We start from the raw sequence: 21,111 nt of genomic DNA, 5'->3' as shown, positions 1-21,111 counted from the left end.
CTAATGCACCTGAAAGTCACTCAATGAACTCATTAGTCCTTTAACCACATTTGTCATTAATCACCAATACCCACTAAGGGGATTAATGCACTTTCACACATTATCTTGCATTTTTCTTGGAGATTGTGTAGAGGTTGCCCCTTGCATGAGGGGTGGCTCATTTTCTCTCTCCTACTTCTCTCCTCCACCTCATCATTTAATCATATGTGGCAAATTTAGGCCATTCCCAACCCAAGACATTAGACTAGTTACTATAAACTCCACATCATCAAGAAACTAGTACTAGATACTACCCTTCCAATACAAACACCACTATTCCATACTTAAATTTATTGCTACTTATCTCACATGATGTCTTGGATGTTGTATAGAAACCATATCTCATGCAAGACATGGTTTCCTTCTCTTTCCTAATTTATTCACTTGCCGCGTCATTTTTCATCCTAGGGCCGTGTTTAGTTGCAAATTTTTTTCTTCAAACTTCCAACTTTTTCATCATATCAAAACTTTTCTACACACATAAACTTCCAACTTTTCCGTCACATTGTTCCAATTTCAATCAAACTTCCAATTTTGGTGTGAACTAAACACAGCCTAGGTGTCAACTTATTTAATGCTATGGACACCATCCTAGTCATTGGGTTGGGAATGGCCTTAGAGCAAGTTTAATAGTATAGCCAACTACCGGCTTCAAATCATCTATAGTCAATTTAATAGCCGATTTATACAATAGTCACCTATAAACGTATACTACACAATTCATAGTTGGTCCCACCAGTCATACGCACATGTATCTTGGAGTCTGCGCTGCAGCTGGCTACAAATTTGTAGCCCGCTGTCCTTCTCTCTTCTATTTTATCTTCCTGAAATGTGTTTATAGCTGGCTTATAGTCTGCTATTGTACCTGCTCTTAGAGCAAGTCTAACAGTACAGCCCACTACTAGCTCCAATTCATCTATAGTCAATCTAATAGCCAATTCATACAATAGTTTCTTACTATACTATTAATATACAGTCCCACCTGTCATACACACAGTGTGTCTTGGAGTCCGTGCTGCAGCTGGCTACAGATCTGTAGCCTGCTGCTCTTCTCTCTCATCGTTTATCTCATTAAAATATGTTTATAGCTAAGCTGGCTAATAGCCAGCTATTGTACCTACTCTTAGGGGCTAAGAGTAGGTACAATAGCTGGCTATTAGCAGCTATAAACAGATTTTAAAGAGATAAAGGAAGAGAGAGAAGAGCAGCAAACTACATATCACAGTCAGCTGCAGCACGGACTCCAAAACGTAATGTGTGCATGATAGGTAGAACCAGGTATTAATAGTATTGTAAGCAACTATTGTATGAACTGGTTATTATATTGGCTATAGATGATTTGGAGCTAGTAGTTAGCTCTACTAATAAACTTGCTCTTATAGTACTTGCCCTCATTGGTGCGCGGGCAATGCATTGCAGACCGTGAACGCTAACGCATCGGCAAACACATGGCACACAAGGATCAAGAAAACTACATGGTTACCGGGACTCAAGACATGTACCACCACGCAAGGGTGTGTTTAGTTCACATCAAAATTAAAAGTTTGGTTGAAATTGGAACGATGTGACGAAAAAGTTAGAAGTTTGTGTGTGTAGAAAAGTTTTGATGTGATGGAAAAGTTAAAAGTTTGAAGAAATAGTTTGGAACTAAACACGGCCTAACTAACATAGTTGTTTAAGATCAGTTGCACAAGCAAACTGGCAGATTTGTTCAGAAATTCAGTTTAGGACTTCTGGGTAGGGAGGACAGTAAAGCTCTACTAGTACTCTATCGTCACTCATGTGTGCTAGCATCATCGCGTGGAATCATGCACCCAAGAGATCCCCTCGTTTGAGGCCATCAGCAATGTCCAAATCTTACCAACGGGGCTCTCAACAAGGCTCTGCTAACTCAACCAATCTTATCTATCTTGCTGCAGCTAAAATTGATGCAGCGTTTCTTGTTGACACCCAGAGCCATTAATTTTTCGTATGTACTGGCCTAACGGAAGTGTTATGTACTGGAGAGTTTCCTTGTCAGTGAACAGATCATAGATTTTTTTTAGAAGGATATTTTTTACCTAGCCTCTACATCCAACCGGATATATACGTGTTATGTACTGGAGAGTTTCCTTGTCAGTGAACATATCATAGATTTTTTTTAAAGAAGGATATTTTTTTTACCCGGCCTCTACATCCAATCGGATATATACGACCATTGAAATAGGTAACTTAGCCCCGAAAACAAACTAATCAGATAACTTAGCTCTGCAAACAATCTAATCTGAAATTTGCTTCTATAAAGATTTGAACTCAGAACCTTATCATACTACGTAGGTCACTGTAACTACTAGCCTACGTAAGCATGCCGGCAGAGTGTGTGGGCCACCGAGTTTCCCTCTCGGTATATTTGTCGCACGTCCACCTCGGCGAAGCGGCGCAGCAGTTCGAGGATCTCCTCGTGCGTCGCCGCCGGGATCGTCCCTCGGACAGATTGATCAAGAAGAACTTGTTCTCATGACCAATAACTTCATTAATGAATCTGACGGCAACATCTCTTCAGGGAGCCTGATTTCCCCACATTTGCAACAGTGGCAGTTCATAGCCAACCTTCCAGTCCATTCTCCAGGATCCTCGCAGCTTGATTAGAGACCAGGACCTGATGACAATTGACAACGCAACCTGCCGCGTCTTGTGTTCAGATTCCAGATGCCTCTCAAGCCTATGGAACTGTACCGCATGTTACAAACAAAGCTTCGATCGAACTCTGCTCACATACTAGCTTATCATGAATGAGCTTAATTAGTGACTGTTTCCTAATCTCTAACCTAGCATAAGCCTTGAAAGGCACACCATCACAAGCGACAGTAGAAGCTCTTTTTTAGTCTTTCTCCAATCCCTCATTTCATCTGAAACACATATTGTAGCCATCTCTAAGCTTGTGCCCTCTTTTATCCTTCAGCACATTGGACAGGTCCAATAATGAATATCTGCAGTATTTATGCAGTATTTACTGTTTCTGACAAACTTCTACTACTATGCATGATATGTGCTCCCTCCGTCTAGTGCTGTGTTTAGTTCCTGAAATTGGAAGAAATTTAGGGAAAGTTGGTAGTTTGGAAAGAAAGTTGGGAGTTTATGTGTGTAGAAAAGTTTTGGATGTAATGTGATGTGATGGAAAGTTGGGAGTTGGGGGGAAGTTTGGTGTGAGTTAAACCGGGCCTAGAAATATAGGGGACTTTTAAGTACTCGCTCCGGGCTGTGTGTTTAGTTCCACGTTAAAATTAGAAGTTTGAAGAAATTGAAACGATGTGACGGAAAAGTTGGAAGTTTGTGTGTAGGAAAATTCGATGTGACGGAAAAGTTGGAAGTTTGAAGAAAAAAGTTGAATCTAAACAGGGCCCCGGTCCCTAAATATAAGGAATTTTGGTGGGGTGTGACACATCCTAGAACAACAAATTTAGACAGGCTAGGATGTGTCGCATCCCACCAAAATCCCTTATATTTAGGGATGGAGAGAATAAATATAATGGATTTCTCTTCTCGCAAGACAAGCAAGGATTGTTAGTCATTCAAAAACAAGTACCCCTCCGTCCAAAAATAATTCAATAGCTAAGAGTTATCTTTTTTTTTTTTTTTGACAGAGTAGTAATCAACAGATACAACCATGACTAAAAAGATACAGAAAACATACCAGTACTACTCCACACCGTCAGTATCAGAAACGATAAAAATTATAGAGAACGCCCTAGTACAATTTGGAACTGATTATGCACAAGGTTTGATCGTCCGTCTTATTTAAAATTTTTTTATGATTAGTATTTTTATTATTATTAGATGATAAAACATAAATAGTAATTTATGCGTGACTAATTTTTTAATGTTTTTTCATAAATTTTTAAATAAGACGGACGATCAACATTGTTGGATACGGAAACCCACAACTACACTTAAAACGGGATGGATATAGTACTAATTTGTTTATTGTGCCCAGGATATCTTTTGAAGCTAAAGATGTACTACTTTCTCTTACTTAATACATCTCCGTCCTAAATTAGTTGTCTTTCTACCATTCAAAATGTATTTCATAATACTTGTCACTCTCTCAAGTACTATTTATCCCATCAATCACATCCAGTTCAAATTTCTGCGTATTATACTCCTCAACCAACCTTCTATCCTCAACCATAAATTATTTTTATAAGCTCAAAAAGGTGTAGCTCTTGCAAAGTAGTTACTCCTGGTAATTTCTCCATTTTACATTCGCCAAAGGAATGCTAGCTGAACTCTTATGCCAGTAGCAGTGCAAGCCCCTCATTTGAGTTATCTTAGATGCCATGTAGGATAAATACACAGAATCCACTTCTCTCACAGTGCAAACTACTTTCACGGGATCCCCGAGCCAACCACCCCAACATCCCCGAGCCAACCACCCCAACCCAACCACCGCTACTTTCGCATTCTCTCTCCCACTTTCCTCGGCTGCTCCTCACCAAGTGGGCCTTGCACCAGGCTTGTGCAAAGAAAGCACTCATTACTCTAGCGAGAAGCGAACAACAAACCAAAGCTATGGCCCCACCTACTTTTTCCTCCACGTAGACGAATCCACACGCCATGTCCTTGCACTGTGCAAGGCCTTAAGCCATTCACACTGTGCCCAATCCCCATGCCGTGACCCAAGGAAAAAGGCAAAAATACACATGTGCAGGCTGTGCAGTGGAGGAACCGGGCCATGACCTCCAGAGTGCGCTCACGATGCTCTCGCCCCATGCACTCATTCAGGATTAGACTGAAGAACAAGTGACCAAAGTTGGATACACGAACTTCAGATATGTGTGCCAGAAGCAAACGTGGCACATAATATTTGTTGGGGGAACAATGAGGCCAAAATGCTGAATGCCACCTCGACACAATGTAAACGCCCTTAATGAATGTAGTGTTGTCTGTTGTCAAGTGACACACCGGCCTTTTGCATTGGCACATACTTTTACCAAAAACATCTCATAATTCAACAGAATATCTATACTATTTTAAAAGAGACCTGCGAAAAGTGAGAGAAGATTTTACAGATTTACTTTCCATACAAACAAGACCCAGACAAAAGAAAAATATCGAAATATTCTTATTGTGGAATTTCTCATCGCTCTATGATATATTGGACAATAGGAATAACATATTTTAGAGGCTTTAAAATAATATATAATAAATAGTTTTTTAAAAAACAAATCCGTTGCAGTGTCACGGGCATTATGCTGGTATGCTTAAGAATTTGAAGTGGTCACTACACAAACCATCCATTTACTGGTTATCTTGCATTAGGTAAGCCTGAAAGATTAGCTGCTGCAGCCAGCAGGGTATCCATATGCATTTTTGTATAAGGGAGGTGGAAAAATTCTTAAAAGATGCGATGGAAAAAGATACAACAATCTACTCCCTCTGCTTGAAAATGTAAGGTATTTAACTATTTTAGTTTTGTGCTAAGTCAAAGTTCTCTTACTTTGAGTAGGCTCATAGAAGAACAGTACACCAAATAAATACACGAGTAAATTGCACCAGCGATTCTTAAACTTATAAGCATGTTTTTTTTACCTAGATCCACAAACTTGCAAAGCATGCATCGAGTTACCTAAACTTGGTTTATTGCATCATCCCAATCCAAAGCTTTGTTTGACCGTGGTCTAACTTACGTGGCAACGATCACATGACACAGTTTTATTATTTTTCCTTTTCCTTTTTTTTCTTCTATCTCCTTTGGCCTCTCTCCGACAAGCGGTGCACCAGCACCTATCTTCTCCGGATCACAAATCAGATAAAAAAATTTCGAGGAAAAATCATTTAACGCTTACAACAAAAACCTCGTGCTACATGGAGCCTAATAGATGCTAGTTGCATGCAAGGAGATGCGGAAAGAGAAAATGACTCTTTTTCTCGGACACGCAAAAAGATTGTACGCTAATATATTAGGAGAGAGAAAAGGACTCGTGCACATGCAGAGCTAGAGCCATCAGTTGAACGTCTGACTTTGTGTTGTGCGTCGAACCGTCGATCAAAGGCATTCTCGGAAATCTTGTGCAGATTAACCAGAATATATTATTTAAACCCATAAACAGAATACGATCTCAGCCGCACACACAGTATCTGTCCAGCTCTCGCCGCCGGGGGTAGGGGAGGCTCCTCTAACTTTACATGTGCTCTCTACCCATTTGGCATTTCAGATTTATTTTGACACTACTCTGCAATCTGCATGTGCCTATGTAACAATTTAAGCATGGATCGATCAAGTCTATCTACCACTAGTTGTAAAGAAACAGGTTTAATCGATTCCTCTGCACTTTCCCATCTTATTGACATTCACAACAAGCATAAATAACAAGTGACAACCACGGCAAATTTTCATGTTTGTTCCTAAATCGAAAAATACTAACTTAGTTCTTTATTCCTGAATCGACCGTTTTGTAGTTAAAGGGAGTAGTTGTATTGCGCCCCCGCGTTGTCCTCCCCCACGGGCGACATGGGAGGTGGAAACCACCGGCGTCGCCCGCTCCTCCCCCCTCCTCCCTCCGCCGTCTCGCCGCCGCCCGAGCGGCCGCCGGCAAAGCCGCGCGGCCGCAAGGACGGCGGCGGCGGGGCTTCACCCTCGTCTTCGTCTCCCTCTCCCGTCGCGGTGGGGGGCCACGCACGGGACGGCGAAGACCGCCCAAATCCGGGCTGCCGCGGCCGGATCTGGCGGGCAGGCCGCCGGCAGCGGGTCGGTGTGAGGTGGCGGCAGCAGTTGGTGGTGGTGGCGGCGGGGATTGAAGGTGGGGGGGTGGTGGCGGCAGTTGGTGGCGGCTGGCGCCGGGAAAGGCGACAACGGTGGCAGGGGAGGCGGCGACGGCGACAGGGATGGCGTGCGTGCTGGTGGTGTGCTGCTTCTCTTGCTGGGGGCGTCGGCGACGGAGTTGGAGATGGCGGCGGGGATGGAGGTGGCGGCGAGGCTGGCGACGGAGGTCGGATCTAGCAGTGATGCTGGCATCGGCGACCGGATCCAGGCGCTGGAGATGGTTTTGCCCCAGTGGCGGTCACGACGGCAGCGGAGAGCTCGACGACGGCGTTGGGGCGGTTGCGTTGGCGGTGTCGGCGGTTTGCGACGACGACTGCTGGCGTCGGTGGCTGGTGACAGCGGCATCGGCGACGGCGGCCGACTTGCAGTGGCCGTGACTGAGGAGACGGTGGCAATGTCGAAGGATGCGGCAGTGGAGGCGGGGAAGGAGTTGGGTGTGAGGTGACGGCGGCGACGGTGAGGTGGTGACCGTGACGATGGTGGGAGGAAGCATGGCGGCCTCGTACGGCTTGCCGAGGGCGTGGCAGACGGCTGCATCGGCCGGCGCAGCATCGTTTGGAGGAGGGGTCAGAGACCGGCTGGACGCAGAGTGGCGTAGCCGATGGCAGCAGAGGCCGGCTCGGCGTGAGAGGTGCGGGCGGCGGAGATGGAGGCCGGCTTGGCGCGAGAGGCGCAGCCGATGGAGGGAGGCCGGATTGGCGCGAGAGGCGCGTCCGGTGGACGAGGCCGGCTTGGCGCGAGAGGCGCGGCCGGCGGTGGAAGAGGCGACCTCGGTGCGTGGTGGAGCTGCCGGTGGGTGTGGCGCGGTCTTCGGCGCACGAAGGTTGGCCGGCGGGGGCATTCGTGCAGGGCCCCACATGTCGGCAGAGTTTGAGTGGTGGTGGAGCATCGGTGCATCAGCCGTAGATTCGTAGGTGGTGAGCGGCGGGTGAAAACCCAGCCCAGCCTTGGCCGGACCGACAACGATGAATTCCCCCTCCTGAGGGCGTTGTCGTGCTATCTCACCCCTTAAGGGTGATTACCGGGCGAAAGCCCAGTCTTGGCTCCTTTGAGCCCTGATGGACGGCGGCGGCGGTCTTCCGTCGCTTCTCTTCTTGAAGACGTCGTTTTGGCACCCCCCCCCCCTTGCTGTAGGGCGATCTCGTCTGTGTTCCTTTGTTGGTCTAGCGGCAGCCGGTCACGCTTAGCGGCGGCTGGTCCGGTGCTAACCTTCTCCTGGTCGTGTGTGTTGGCGCTGCCGGTGTGTGGGTGGTGGTATATTTTTTTCTTTCTCCTGGTTATGACCCTCCAGGGTTATAATATTGTAATTTTTTCCTGCTCTATCAATAGAACTTCGCATCGTCTCATGCGAGTCGTTCAAAAAAAATCCTGAATCGACCGATATATGTTTCTATGGTTATTGATTACAATTTTTTTCATACTGGTAAGTCTATTACAATATTTAAAAGTTAGATTGCTCGTTGTTTCACTCCAAGAAAAAATTGATATAGAGTCATCAGACGCTAAATCAAGTGACTGATATATAAGGGTAAAAAACAATAGCTCAGGTAGTCCATTTTCTTTTATATCGCTTCGACCATCCGATGGCACCATATATTTGATCATAGCATCCAGGTGCACTTCCTTTGAAAAGGCATTGTTTGCAATCCATCTCTTACAAGACCAAAAATGAAAACCGTGCTATGCCCGTGCAACATTCACGCGTTGCATTGCACCATCGGGTGCAGAGGTAGATGGTAACATACGAATGTTTGATGCCTTGGTATGTGACCAAATTTTGCTACTGTTGAAACCATGGATTGTTCCAGATATTTTCACATGCTCCATACAAAAAAAAACTTTTACAAGTTATTGTACTAATGTTACATTCAATGTTTTCTTTTCCTTCAAACGAAAATCTTTACACAGTATTTGACTTGGGAACTTCAGAACTCAAGTACTCAACCATCTCTGCATCTCGATTATGCACACTAGAGACACAGCTTGTTGGCTTGAAACTCATCTGCCTCATGCTAGAGCTTGAGCGTGTGAGATACCCTCACACCATTCTCATGATGATACATTAATCCAGAGCAAAGCCTCACTGCTTGAGTTACAGTTGAACTCTGAATGACTAGAGCAGTACAAATCTAATAGGAGTTGGACACCCAGGTGCAGAAAATATTCTACGAAAATGCATTGACGCCCAAGCAGATATCAGCTAACCTTTGTATTCAAATGCTAGGAGTTTCTAACTAGCAGAAACCTGAGAATCAGCTCAAAAGGCTGCACCCTAATTGCAGCTATCAAGTACTCAGCCGGTAACTTCTAGTCCTATGTGCGCAGAATTTCATGGTCCTCTGCAAACTCAATCCTCACCATTTCAGGGAGGATGCCAGTTCCAGGAGAGATTCCACTTGACGTATGGTCCGCAGCTTCTCTTGATACTTCAACTTGGTCGCAACAGCTTCCGGGTCATTACCAGTTGGGACCTTATTGTTTTCATGTGCAGCTTGAACTTCCTTCAAGAGCTCATCAACTTCCCTGATGAAATCAACTCTTAGAAGAACATCATCATCCTGAGGTGGCAGCTTGATCTGTCCTTGATGCTGACAAAAGAAAGAATTCAGAATTTTTTTGTAGCATGAGAGAACCAAAGAGAGAAGGAGCAGGAAATCCAGAATTCAACTATGAACTGACAACGATATTCCATATTATCTTTGGACTAACTAAATTAACTATGAGGGATGTGGCAGTGTCCATGCTTGCTTGAAGGAAAATTTCATTGCTGTCAATGTTAACAACTATGAAGTATATGGCTAAGATTAGGAGGTTATGTATAATAAAAGACTTGGTAACACTTATGTTAAGTGGCACAACTAATTTTGAATACAACTAGGGGATGATATTTTTGTGTGAAATCTGTAAAGTCAGCATCTCTGTTTTGGAATTGTGTCATGTAAATTAAAATTTTGTAAATGTCTCATGCATAAATTTTCATTCTCAAGTCTCGAATAACTCTAAATTTCTAGCATGGTCAATTTATCCCATGAGGAAAAGGCATGCATTTAACTAACATACTTCCTCCATGTTGAAACCAGCAGGAAAGACCATGGTGAACGGGTCTTCTCTGGGAAAAACTTCAAGCATATGTTTTTTACATTTCTTTAACCACTTGTCATCATCAGATCCATCATGAAGATTCAGAAGGTCATTGAGCAATCTCATAGCAGGAGTTGCTTCACTCCTTAAAATTTCCGTCTGCATTCAGGTTATGGTTTCTGATTAGCCCATCAGAGACCAATGAAGCGGTCAAATGAACAGGATTGATATAAATATAAGAGCTTAATGGACTCCTCCAACAATGATAAGATAATGGAGGCTGTGTGCGGTGCACCTGTGTGACTTACCTCTACCCTTCTGTATAAGAGATCAAGGCTTCTGATGGCATCCCTCTCATCCTGCGGGTGTATAAGTCAATATCTAAACAATAAATATGGTATCCCATTCTTTCAAAAAAAATAAATATGGTATCCCTCTAGTCAAATATCTTGATTGTAGATATTAGAACTTATAGGCAAAGGAACTTCTCCCTTCTCAAATATACTTTTGCTATGCTGCCTCTAGTCAAATATCTTGATTGTAGATATTAGAACTTATAGGCAAAGGAATTTCTCCCTTCTCAAATATACTTTTGCTATGCTGAAAATTTATGGAAAGACTAGATATCAACAATTGAGCAACAGAAGTGATAAAAGTTTAAATATCAATCAATGTTTACAGGTTGTAATATTGAGTGGCAGTGTGGAATAAGAAAAATAAATGCATGGGATCTAGGAGTTCTTACAACTCACAAGGTGTTTTAGTTGTCCAAATCTGCAAGGTGAGTAAATGGTATGTTGTAGTGTTATACAGCCTAAATTATTTCCTCCTTTTTTGGGGGCAGGGAATCCAAAATTCAATTGTTGTTCCATCAATACTTCAACATTCGTACTTAATGAGTTTCTTTACCATGAGTCGTACTTACATGTTTCTCGAAAGCATTTTCTGCACATTCAACTATGATTATCTTACGCCCAAAATGAAAAAAAAAAAAAGCAACCACACTTTTGATAACAAAAGGGTGAATACTGACTAGTACCACCGTAAAACAAGATGAAAACTGCAAGGGCTTGAAATAAATAAAAAAATAAACAATACATAAGTCATCAGATAATTCAAAGAGAAGATTAGCATACATCGCGGCGAGCAACATCAAGTCGATTCCATATGACCATAAGAACAAGTTCAGTAAGCTCTCCTCTTTCAGCAGCCTTCTCAATTTCCTGCTTATGAAAGTAGAGCAGCAATGTATTAAGAAATGAAATATTTCATAAGTGGCTTAATAAAAAAAAAAAACTGCTGTTTATAGGAAAACTCAACTCTGATGACCCTACCTAATAAAAAACTCTTTCAAGCTATTATGTTAACAGAACTTTGATGTGTGAGCCTGGAGTTAACCTTTTAGTAGTCACATACAAATATTTTTGCCAACAAAGAAGGTGCCACAGAGAGAAACTACAGACACAGTACAGTGTGGGTGTTCAACTGTACACAGATCATTACATATAATAAAGTTTCAATTAAAGTTCCTTAATAGGTTTTTTATGTACCTCACACTATCAGCTGATTAGTCTACAGCATATGCCGTCCCAATTCAAATGTTTCAGATTGAACCTTAACTGACCTGGTTGGCCGTTGGCCTAGGTTGTGTACCTTTCTTTTCTTCCTTCAATATAACCAGTTAACAGTTCTCCCGCGATAACCTTTAAAATATATCTGTATGTCACTTGTGTTTTTAGCCAGCAAGTTTGGGCCCTGATTCTACAAAGGCTTGGCTTCTCTTCCAAGTTCCAACTTGCCAAATCAAGACACACATAAGTCCTCTAGTTGGTGTCGAAGGCTGTGAAAGGTATGCAGAAGGATGAGGAGAAAGTATTTAACTCAGCTCATTATCTTGGTTGCTTGAGAGATTTGGAAACATAGGAATGATTGTGTTTTCAATGGTGCAACACCTAGTATGGTGGCAGTTATCCAAACAGTGGCTAATGAAGGAGCACTTTGATGCTTGGCTGGAGCCTCAAAGCTCCAAGAGTTGTTGGCTAGGTCGATAGTCCTTGTCTCCTAGAATGCTTGGTTGCGTCCGTCCTTTTTTTTTCTGTTTTATTGTAAGACTTGCTGTTGGGGTGGGAGAGTTTATTCTAATTCCCCACCTGTTGTTTTTTTTTTCTCTTGCTTAATGAAATGATGCACAGATCTCCTGTGTGCTCGAAAAAAGTATCTGTATGTTTAAAGTACCTCCATAAAAGTTTCAAGATAGTGGTCTATACTATTTAATTTAGTAGTTCATTTAGTGTTGGCCCCCTTATATTGTCTCAAGCTCTGCCCCCTTGTTGATATGACAGCACATGCTGGTAGCTTAAGGCATACACATGGGAAAATAGATAAAATTGCAAATATGATGGTTATGTGGGGTGCAATTAGGTGACAACTGTGACTAATGGAATTATCAATTGTAACAAGTAGAACAAATGAATTATGGATGCTATGATGATGAAGCATGGTGTAGGATGTGCCACAGATCTTGGCGTAGGCAGTTGTGAGCTGTGGAACAGTGGCAGACTGGCAGGTAATCCTTTATGATGTGCATAATAGCATGGCTAAAAGGCCAACTGTATAACATGATTATTCATGTTATAAAAAATGTTATTTAGTTCAGTACTTCCTGAAAATGTTCAAGAAGTTTAAATTGCTTTCATACATTTGAGTTTTTTTCCTATTTTTCTTTTATCCACAACTAGTAGTTTATGAAGTAATTTCTAAATTCTGTAATCATTGGTTTATAAGCATAACATGCATCTACTAACCATATGTTAGATTCTAAGGTCGTAGTTTTGTCATCTTCTGTTCACGATTCAGCAAAAACTGCACTACCAGTAGCATTGGGAAAAAAGGATGAAACATAGAATTGCAGAGTGGAGACTTAATAAGGATAGGTTACCTCTTCAATATCTTCACCAGCTCTTATAAAACTTGAAACCAAAATCCGAGCTTTGCGAACTTCTTCCTGTGGGTAAGCTTTCAAACGCATGCCTATTTCACGGTATTCATTTGTTAGCCTTTCTTCCTCAGCTTCCTCTTTCTTCCGATATGCATTCCATTCCTTAGTCTTTTCCCGCTGACGAGCTTGCCATTCCTGCATGAAAAATCCTAGGTAATCTATGGGTGCAGAAAAATGTTTGCTGCTAATATAACAAGGAGAATTAACTGCACTGGTGTTTAACGAGAATGTAGCTTCATATGGACATAACAGCTTAGCTGGCGGCAAGAAAGCTGTAGGTATGCAGACGTTATTTGCCACAAGAGTAAAAGTATGAGTATTGACTCTACTGAAGTAGCCTTGATCTAGTTAACGGTTGCAGCACACTGGCGTAGTGTCATTTATGTACCATTGTACCTACATAGTCACGCTTGATCAGGAAACATATGTGGAAAGCCATCAACGTTGAACAGCACATATTTGCCTTTTTCTTATGCATATTGACGATAGAGACAGAGTCACCTCCTTTTTTGTGCTAGTGATGAATTTGATTATCATAGTGAGCAGAGCACCAGTCCCCAAAAACCAAGTGCCAAAACCCTCCCTGTAGTCCTTCTATTTGCCAATGAAGCTAACAGCGGTAATTGAGGGTATAATTAGCCCATTATGAAATGAAATATAAACAGTTGATTGTTGATTGGGTTTGTAAACATTTACAAACCCAAACAAATTTCCCATGTGGATGTGTGGCTACAGATAAAACAAACAGGTTTGCTACTATTGACCACCTAGAAATGGGAAGGTCGTTCTAGGTTACTGTACAACTATTTCCTGGTTTCACAACATCCTCGAATCAATACGCAAATTAACGTGCCTAACCTCGTCGTAGTACTCCGGCGGCATCCCTTCCAGCTCCACCTCCTTGGCTTCGGCGGCGGCGCCCTTGCCCTTCTCCACAGCTGCAGTACGCGAAACAACACACGAAAAGGTTTTCATCCCAACCATACGAGAGGGGGCGCTACCGAAGAGCGTACGAGTAGAAGCACTCGAGCCGAGCCGCACCTGAGATGGCGGGGAGCAGCTTGACGGGGCGGAGAGCGCCCCGGCGAGAAGGCAGAGGGCGGGGCCACGGGATGCGGCGGGGAGGCGAGCTGGATGAGGGGAGGAGAAGCGAGGCGAACGCCGGCAGCGCGGGCGCCGCGGCGGCCATGGCGCGTTGTCACGGCCTCACGGGGTTTTGTGGGTATTTTTTTTTCGGTGTAGCGGATAAACCGCGAAGGGCGAAGCAGAGAGAATTCTATCGAGCGGAGTAAACGGACGCGCCCGCAGCCCACTGCACAAGTGAACACCACACCACCAATCTCCACTACAGGCGGAGCCAAAAATTTAATCATGCGAGGTCAACTATTAGCTTATATTTAAGTTTTAAGTGAGATTATTTCTCTAACTTTTTAAATTTATACATAAAAATGAAGGATTTTAAGCGCGTTTTTCAAAAAGTTGTGGGGTCAGCTGACCCATAGATTGTGCATGGATCCACCACTGACCGTCACCACTTCCCCTCTCCCTTCAAACCCTAGGGACAAGAGGCTGGCCAGTGGCAAGGCAAGGAGGCTAGCCAGCGTCGGCAGGTGGCAGGGTGATGGGCAAGAAGGCTAGGGGGGGTGCCTGGCGACAAGGCTCAACGCAGCGACGGGACCTGGAGACGGCGTCGACGCAAAATGGGAGCGCAGCGCACGCGTCGGCTCCCCTTCTACGGTAAAACCCTCATCTCTTTCTCTCTTTTACATGACTGTTCGCGTCGGCCATTCGCGCCGACGAATGCTTCCATCAACTAAGCAGTTTAGGACATCATCTTCTCTCTCCACCTTATCTCCTCTTGCTCTCCACCCTACTCATGACTCGTGAGCAGCGACGGACCTCTCTCTGACGAGCTTCTTCTGACGGAGAAGAGGAGACGCTGATGTGACGACGAGAAAAGTCGTGGATGAGCAGCCTCCCTCTAGCAATGGTAACAGCCTTCCTCTAACGAGTTTCACCACTAGGTTAGTTCTTTTTTCAACCACCACCATCAGCATTGCCGTCACCCAACCTCACCGATGTTGAAAGGTGTCAACGTGCTGACACAGCCTCGCTCGTTCGGCCTCCTCCTCTTTGCCTAACTCCCCTCCTCCCCAACTCCCAACCACCAGCTAACATTGGCCCACCGCCAGCTACCGGTCTCGCGACTCCAGCAACGATGCCACCACCTTAACCGCCCAACGCCGGTCTGCCACCTCCTAAGTCATCCCTCTAAGCCCGATTCCCCACTTCCTCCTCCCTAGCGCCACCCTTCTCAACCCCAGCCCTAAACTCTAACCCTAACCTGTAGCCTTATCGCTCGCCCTTGTCCACCACCAGTCCGTTGCATCCTAAGCCATCCATCACTTCCTCCTCTCCAGCTTCACCCTCCTCCCCAACCTCACCCCCCAAACTTGCTCTAACCCAAGCTTGTCACAATGTTATCTAGACATGTTTGTAGGATACCCATCTCGCGTGCATTCGCGAAGTAGTTTTTTTTTAGTTTGCTATATTTTAAAACAGGGTAATTCTATAGTAATACCAGGCAACACAAATAGCTCGGGCACAGAACTCTTGTTGGTGCAACTTCTAGTTGCCCACAGGGGCGGATCCAACGTGGGTGCACGGGGGACTTGAGTCCCCCCTAAACTCATAAAACCCATGGATACCCCCCGGAGCACCCCTTTAATTTTTTCACTATAAATGATAAACTAAAGGTCCCTAGATGGTTGGAAGTTAAAGAATAAAGAAACTGTGTAATTGAGTCCCCCAATTTTTTTTTTTTTTGATCCTTATCCGCCCCAGGTTGCCCATTTTATTTCGGGATTGCACAAATAGCGTGTTGGGCATCGGCGCCTGAAGCTCAGGCATCCAGTTTCGGACGCCGGACTAACGGACTCATGCTAATGACCCTCCAGGCGATCAGGTCAGGCAGCAGCAAAAATCAGGCCACCAACCAAACACCAGGGGATATAAAGGAGAGCTCAGGTCAGGCTAGCTAGCCATCGACAGCTTAATAGCGACTCCGTGACATATGCTGACATGGGAGTACATAGGGCATCCGACAAGGCGAGTTATATTACACACACTATGCAGGTCAAGGAAATGCAGAGGGCAACCAGAACACCGTGACATGAATATATCCAATGTTTTTATTCCTTTTCACAGTTCTTTTATTATTGCATCTGTTTGTTTCTTTTTCAGTGTTTCTTTGAGATTTCAACCAATCCCGCCTTACAATACAAACATGGCACAACCACTTGTAATCGGTGTATCTTTTCACTGGAAGTATATTATTTGAACAGTTTCCACCCTATGGCAGCCTGAAGCAACAATGTTGCCATTGGGGCCAACAGACTTTTGTTCACCGGACCCCTCCATCGGCTGGCAAGCCCAGTGTGCTCCTGCAACCATGGTAGTTCAAACACAAAGCACGCCCTTTGGTTAGTCTTCCGGTGAAAAAAAAATCAGTAAATGAATGCTTAGTATTTAGGGTAAGATTAACAGACAAGCTAGCAATGAACTAGCGATGGTTGAATCCAAACCCAAACTTCTGCTATTTTTAAAAGGATTTAAAAATCAACTGTGTATGATAAAGTTTAACTATAATAAACAGTTAGTTTCATAATTAAAAGAAAAACTAGATGGGATTCATGTTGGATCCAGATCTCCGTTCAGAAATTATGCACAAGAGTACCACCAGTTAATCTGATTTATCTAGAGATGTGCCCTTCTATGTTCCATGATTCCATCTATACAAAAAAATTGCCAATCAATGCAGTACCATGTATTCCTTTTCTAAAAAATCCAGTACTATGCAAATCCTAATGTAGCAACGATCTTCAAGTCAAATCCAACCAACTTAAGACTCAGAAAGTAGAAATACAATTGCATAACCAAACTGAACAGCTAGCCTGCACGTTCTTAACTGAAGCAGGCTGTCAACGTGAGTTGACATAGCAGAATGCATTTTGCTGTTGCAAAAATTGTGTGTGTGATATGAGGTCATCAGAAAGATTACAAGATAATGAAGTGGAAGGACTTTTAAGAAAATAAATTTTACAACTCTTTTGCTATAAGTAGAGTTACGAGAACCCGACCTCAAAAAATTTGGTAACAATCAATCAATAAAGGTAAATAATAACTTAGCGAAAACGTTTTTCGTGTACAACGGTGCTACGAGGCAAAGTTATAGATACTACAAAAATACTGCAAGAGCATGCTACTAACAAGTCTAAGCAGAGAGCCAGAGATCACATATTTACATGTCATAATTGCCCTATAAGCTGTACCAGGCAATTTTAGTCTTAGATATATGCTAGAGAACAAAATTGAACTGGTAGCACATACATGCTACTGGTATAATCGAAAAGCTACTACCAATACCAGGACACTTGGTGTCCTAGAGAAACAGAATTAGTGACAGTAAGGATAGAGTAGTAGCATTCATTATGAACTTCAACCATCCAGAAGTGATACTAATGTAAATTGGTGATCCTTTTTTAATCCGATTCCAGAAACTACAAAGCTCAAGCTATCAACAGTACTCTAAAGTCTAAACCAAGGCGGTTTATAAAAAAAATTGTGCGTGAAGCACAATTAATCTCAGCAGCAGTGCAGCATTTTTCAAGTCATGCCAAACTGAAATAAAACAACGATAGACAGTATCGCCTCATCGCATCAGTACCACAAACACAGTACTTCCAAACCCTCCATTGTCAAAATTCATTTCAAGATTTTGGTTTTCTGATTTTCTTAGAAATGGTATAAACGTGCTATAAGGTGTGTCTATAAACAAGGTATGACACATTAGTGCCTTAAGATATACATAAGTAATTTTGGCCTAGCAAGTGCTTCTCCCAATGACGGTTAGGGGCTAGATGCCGGCATGTTCCCATGCTGGTGTTTAATACCCCCAAAAGGCCAAGTGGACTGGTGGCTCATCTCAGAGATCAAGAATAGCAGATCAGGAGCAAGGAGCTAGCTAGCACTACTGAGCTGGTAGTGGCCCAATCAGAAGCTAGTGCATGAGCTTGCGGCAGCAGTAGAGATAGAGCAGGGTAGCAGCAGTGAATCAATTTAGTACCACCTCGGAAATTTAGATAGGGCCAAACGAACTTGTAAACCTGGCAGGTATGAACAGAACAATACAGCTTTAGTCTTTATTCTGTGAAATTAGGAAAAAAGCCAAAGGAAGTAATTGCGCAGGTGAGCTCTAATCCAAAATTGGGTTAGGCCTGAAACGGAGTCAATCACTCAACCCTGTACTTACAGTGGTGCAAGAGCCAACCCTCGCAGTTACAACAGACTCTCGTTGTGGACCAAGGGCTCGGGCATATAGTGCAAGGCGCGTGTGGTCCCAAAGTGGGCACACGGCATGGCATGTATGTAGGGCACTAGAGAAACAAATGTGTGCTAAGAAGGGGAAATCCTAGTCATTTCTCAGAAATAGGTAAGTTAGTTTCTCGAGGACATACAGCTTGTTGAGGATGGTAGCATGTGATGCCCCGAATCAGGAAGGGGCTGCTGGCACATCAGAGATCAAGCAGAGCAGATCCAGGAACACGGAGCTAGCTAGCTAGCACTTGTGGCCTGTTAGTGGCCCAATAGGGAGCTAGTGCATGAGCATGTAGGTGGTAGCGATAGAGCAGAACAGCAGTTAATCAATTTAGTACCACCTCGAAAATCTTGATAGGCCGAACCAACTTATAAACCCAGCTGGTCTGAATGAAATAACTGGTTTAAACATTTTCCACGAAGCAACAACTAAAGCAAAAGCAAGTTATTGTGCAGCTGAGGTCTATCCAAAAATGGGGTTAGGCTTAGGGCCGCTAGACCCTGGATGATAATGGTACCTAGCATCAAGAGAAACAATGGTCCCAAAAAAAATCATTTACACCCCAGCGTACTTGAGAAAAGTAGCAATAGAATTCGAATTATGTCCACAAAGACAAGATAAATAAGATTAATTAGGTAACAATGTTTGCCAATATTTGATCATGTTAACAGGATGCTGCATTCATTTGGTTACATTTTTTTTCCAGCACAGCAATTTACTCTTGCAGCCTAATTAATTTTCCACAATTATTGAGTCCCAAACTCATGGCCAAATTTTAGCAACGGTAGGGTTCAGCGCAAACCAAATAGCCCAAAATACCATGGAGACCATTGAATGGAGTATTGGCAGAATTCATTGGTTTTGGAGGGAAAACTAGATGAAAAAGTTCACACCGACATACTGATACAGATGAATCAGGTAAATCCCCTAATCACACTCCGAAGATCACACAGAACTAGATGGCCATACTGCCCATTTACAAATAAAAGGACACTAAAGATATAGATTTAATGATAATGTAACAAGATAACCTCAAACTGCAAACATAATCTTCATCTAAACACATTACTAACTTGTACCCCCCACGCTGAGGACAGAAATGCTCTTGCTATCTGAAGTGTATTATAACAGATTTGCATTCTAGCATGGAAATTGTCGGAACTATCTTGCAATGGTGAAACTGAACTAATCTGATGGAAGTTGTACGGAATGGCATATGGTCAACGGGCACTCACCTCTTGCTTCGGCGCTTGCTCTTTGGAACACCCCAGCCCTCCAGCTTAGCAATGGGACATCCACACCGGTTGCGGAAGAGCAGTACAGCCCGGCCGTTTGGTGGAGCCATCCGCCGTAGCTCCGCGCGGAGGCACTCGTAATCCGGGTTGTTCCCACCCTGCCCGCCCTTCCACGGCAGCGCCTCGATCTCGCGCCACATGGCGGCGTCGGCGCCGCCACTGGTGCTCCCCGTGCCTGCGCGCACGGCCTCCTCGGTCTGGAGCTGGACATCGAACTCGAGCGCCTTCACGAGGCCCCGGCACCGCGGGTTGCGGCAGCGGCGGCGAGGGAGGCGGCTGCAGGAGAGGAAGGTCGCCCCGGCGAGCGCCGCCGCGGCGCCGAGGTAGGGCATCGCGGCCGCCGCGGAGGCGAGCGCCGCGGCGGCCGGGGGCGAGGCGAGCAGCGGGGTCAGCGAGCGCGAGACGTGCGCGAGCGAGGAGGCGAGCAGGAACGCGACCGAGAAGAGCACGAGCAGCAGGATGAGGAGATCGAGCGTCGCCGACGACGGCGTGTGCCTGCACGCCGACGACGACGACGACGACGGCGGCGGCGGGTAGACCGACGGCACGTGGTGCCCGCCGCCCGCCGACCGGGAGGACGACGACGGGTGGGGCATCGCCGACGCGGCGGCGAAGGGGGCGGCGGCGACGGCGACGGCGGCGGCGGCGGCGGTGCGGTTGGAGGAGGGGAATGGCCGGAGCATGACGCGGCCGGCGCCGGGGGGCGGTGGATTAATCGGGTGGACTCACTTGGGCGGATGATTAATCGGGATCCGATTCCTTGCTTGCCTTGTAAATGGCTTTCTCCCTTGCGGCGAGTTGGGGTTTTGGACGTTTCGGACTTTGCCTTTCCCTTTTCATTTTTCTAATCGAGAGATTAATCCTAATGATATTGTTTTATTAATTAATGGCTTAATTTGGAACACACAGTTTGTGATTGGGTCGGGTGGTGTTGGTGGTGGATCAGTAGATCAGTTTCGTCTGGATTGGAACAATGTCTTTTGTTATTGATGAATCAGATGGGGTGTGTGTGCGCAAATTGACTTGCTCAGGGTGATTTTTTTTTGTTTGTTTTGTTTACTCGAGAAGCTCAGTGTGTTATTTTAATTAAAAACTATCTAATTTAAAGTAAAAATATTCTTATTAGACGTCATTTTCTTGATTTCGAATTAGAATGTGCTAAACTGTGGTTGCAGGTACAGTGTCTCGTTGGCTACAATTAACATACATGTAAGAGCATCCGCAATGGTAAAGTAAAGTGTTATCTATAAAACATGTACATCTCAGCAATAGACTAGATTAATAGTAAACCATTTCAATGGTATGTCTACATGGGTATTTATAGATCTCTAATCCATTGCCTCGTTTTTCTCTATAGACTATTTTCAGGTTAGTAGATAGATAGTTTTGCTCTCTCTCTTCATTTAATCTCTTCTAAGTAGAAAAATATGCTGACATGGATCTCTTGTAGAGAGCCTATAGATAACCATTACAGGTGCCCTAATAGTTTAAGACGCGTGCTTATGAAAAAGGATGGAAT

At 44.2% G+C, this 21,111-nt stretch overlaps 2 protein-coding genes across 2 annotated transcripts; both read right to left on the bottom strand.

The window, feature by feature from the left end:
• Window positions 1-8,640: 8,640 nt before the first annotated feature.
• Window positions 8,641-14,181, bottom strand: LOC4338694 (protein PALE CRESS, chloroplastic). The gene is made up of 7 exons (XM_015781991.3): window positions 13,962-14,181; window positions 13,779-13,858; window positions 12,861-13,055; window positions 11,059-11,145; window positions 10,231-10,281; window positions 9,902-10,081; window positions 8,641-9,429 (listed from the first exon to the last, which is right to left on the bottom strand). Exons 1-7 carry the CDS (start codon window positions 14,107-14,109, stop codon window positions 9,196-9,198), a joined length of 975 nt encoding a protein of 324 aa, XP_015637477.1. The 5' UTR covers window positions 14,110-14,181; the 3' UTR covers window positions 8,641-9,195.
• A 1,907-nt stretch (window positions 14,182-16,088) lies between these two features.
• LOC4338693 (uncharacterized protein At5g19025) lies at window positions 16,089-20,335 on the bottom strand. Its single transcript, XM_015782302.3, has 2 exons — window positions 19,533-20,335; window positions 16,089-16,363 (listed from the first exon to the last, which is right to left on the bottom strand). Exons 1-2 carry the CDS (start codon window positions 20,273-20,275, stop codon window positions 16,324-16,326), a joined length of 783 nt encoding a protein of 260 aa, XP_015637788.1. The 5' UTR covers window positions 20,276-20,335; the 3' UTR covers window positions 16,089-16,323.
• Window positions 20,336-21,111: the final 776 nt, after the last annotated feature.

Source organism: Oryza sativa, chromosome 5, assembly GCF_034140825.1.
Source record: "Oryza sativa Japonica Group chromosome 5, ASM3414082v1".
Lineage (NCBI taxonomy): Eukaryota > Viridiplantae > Streptophyta > Magnoliopsida > Poales > Poaceae > Oryza > Oryza sativa.
Note: the sequence above shows the minus strand (reverse complement) of the source record. Positions and strands in the feature narration are given on the sequence as shown.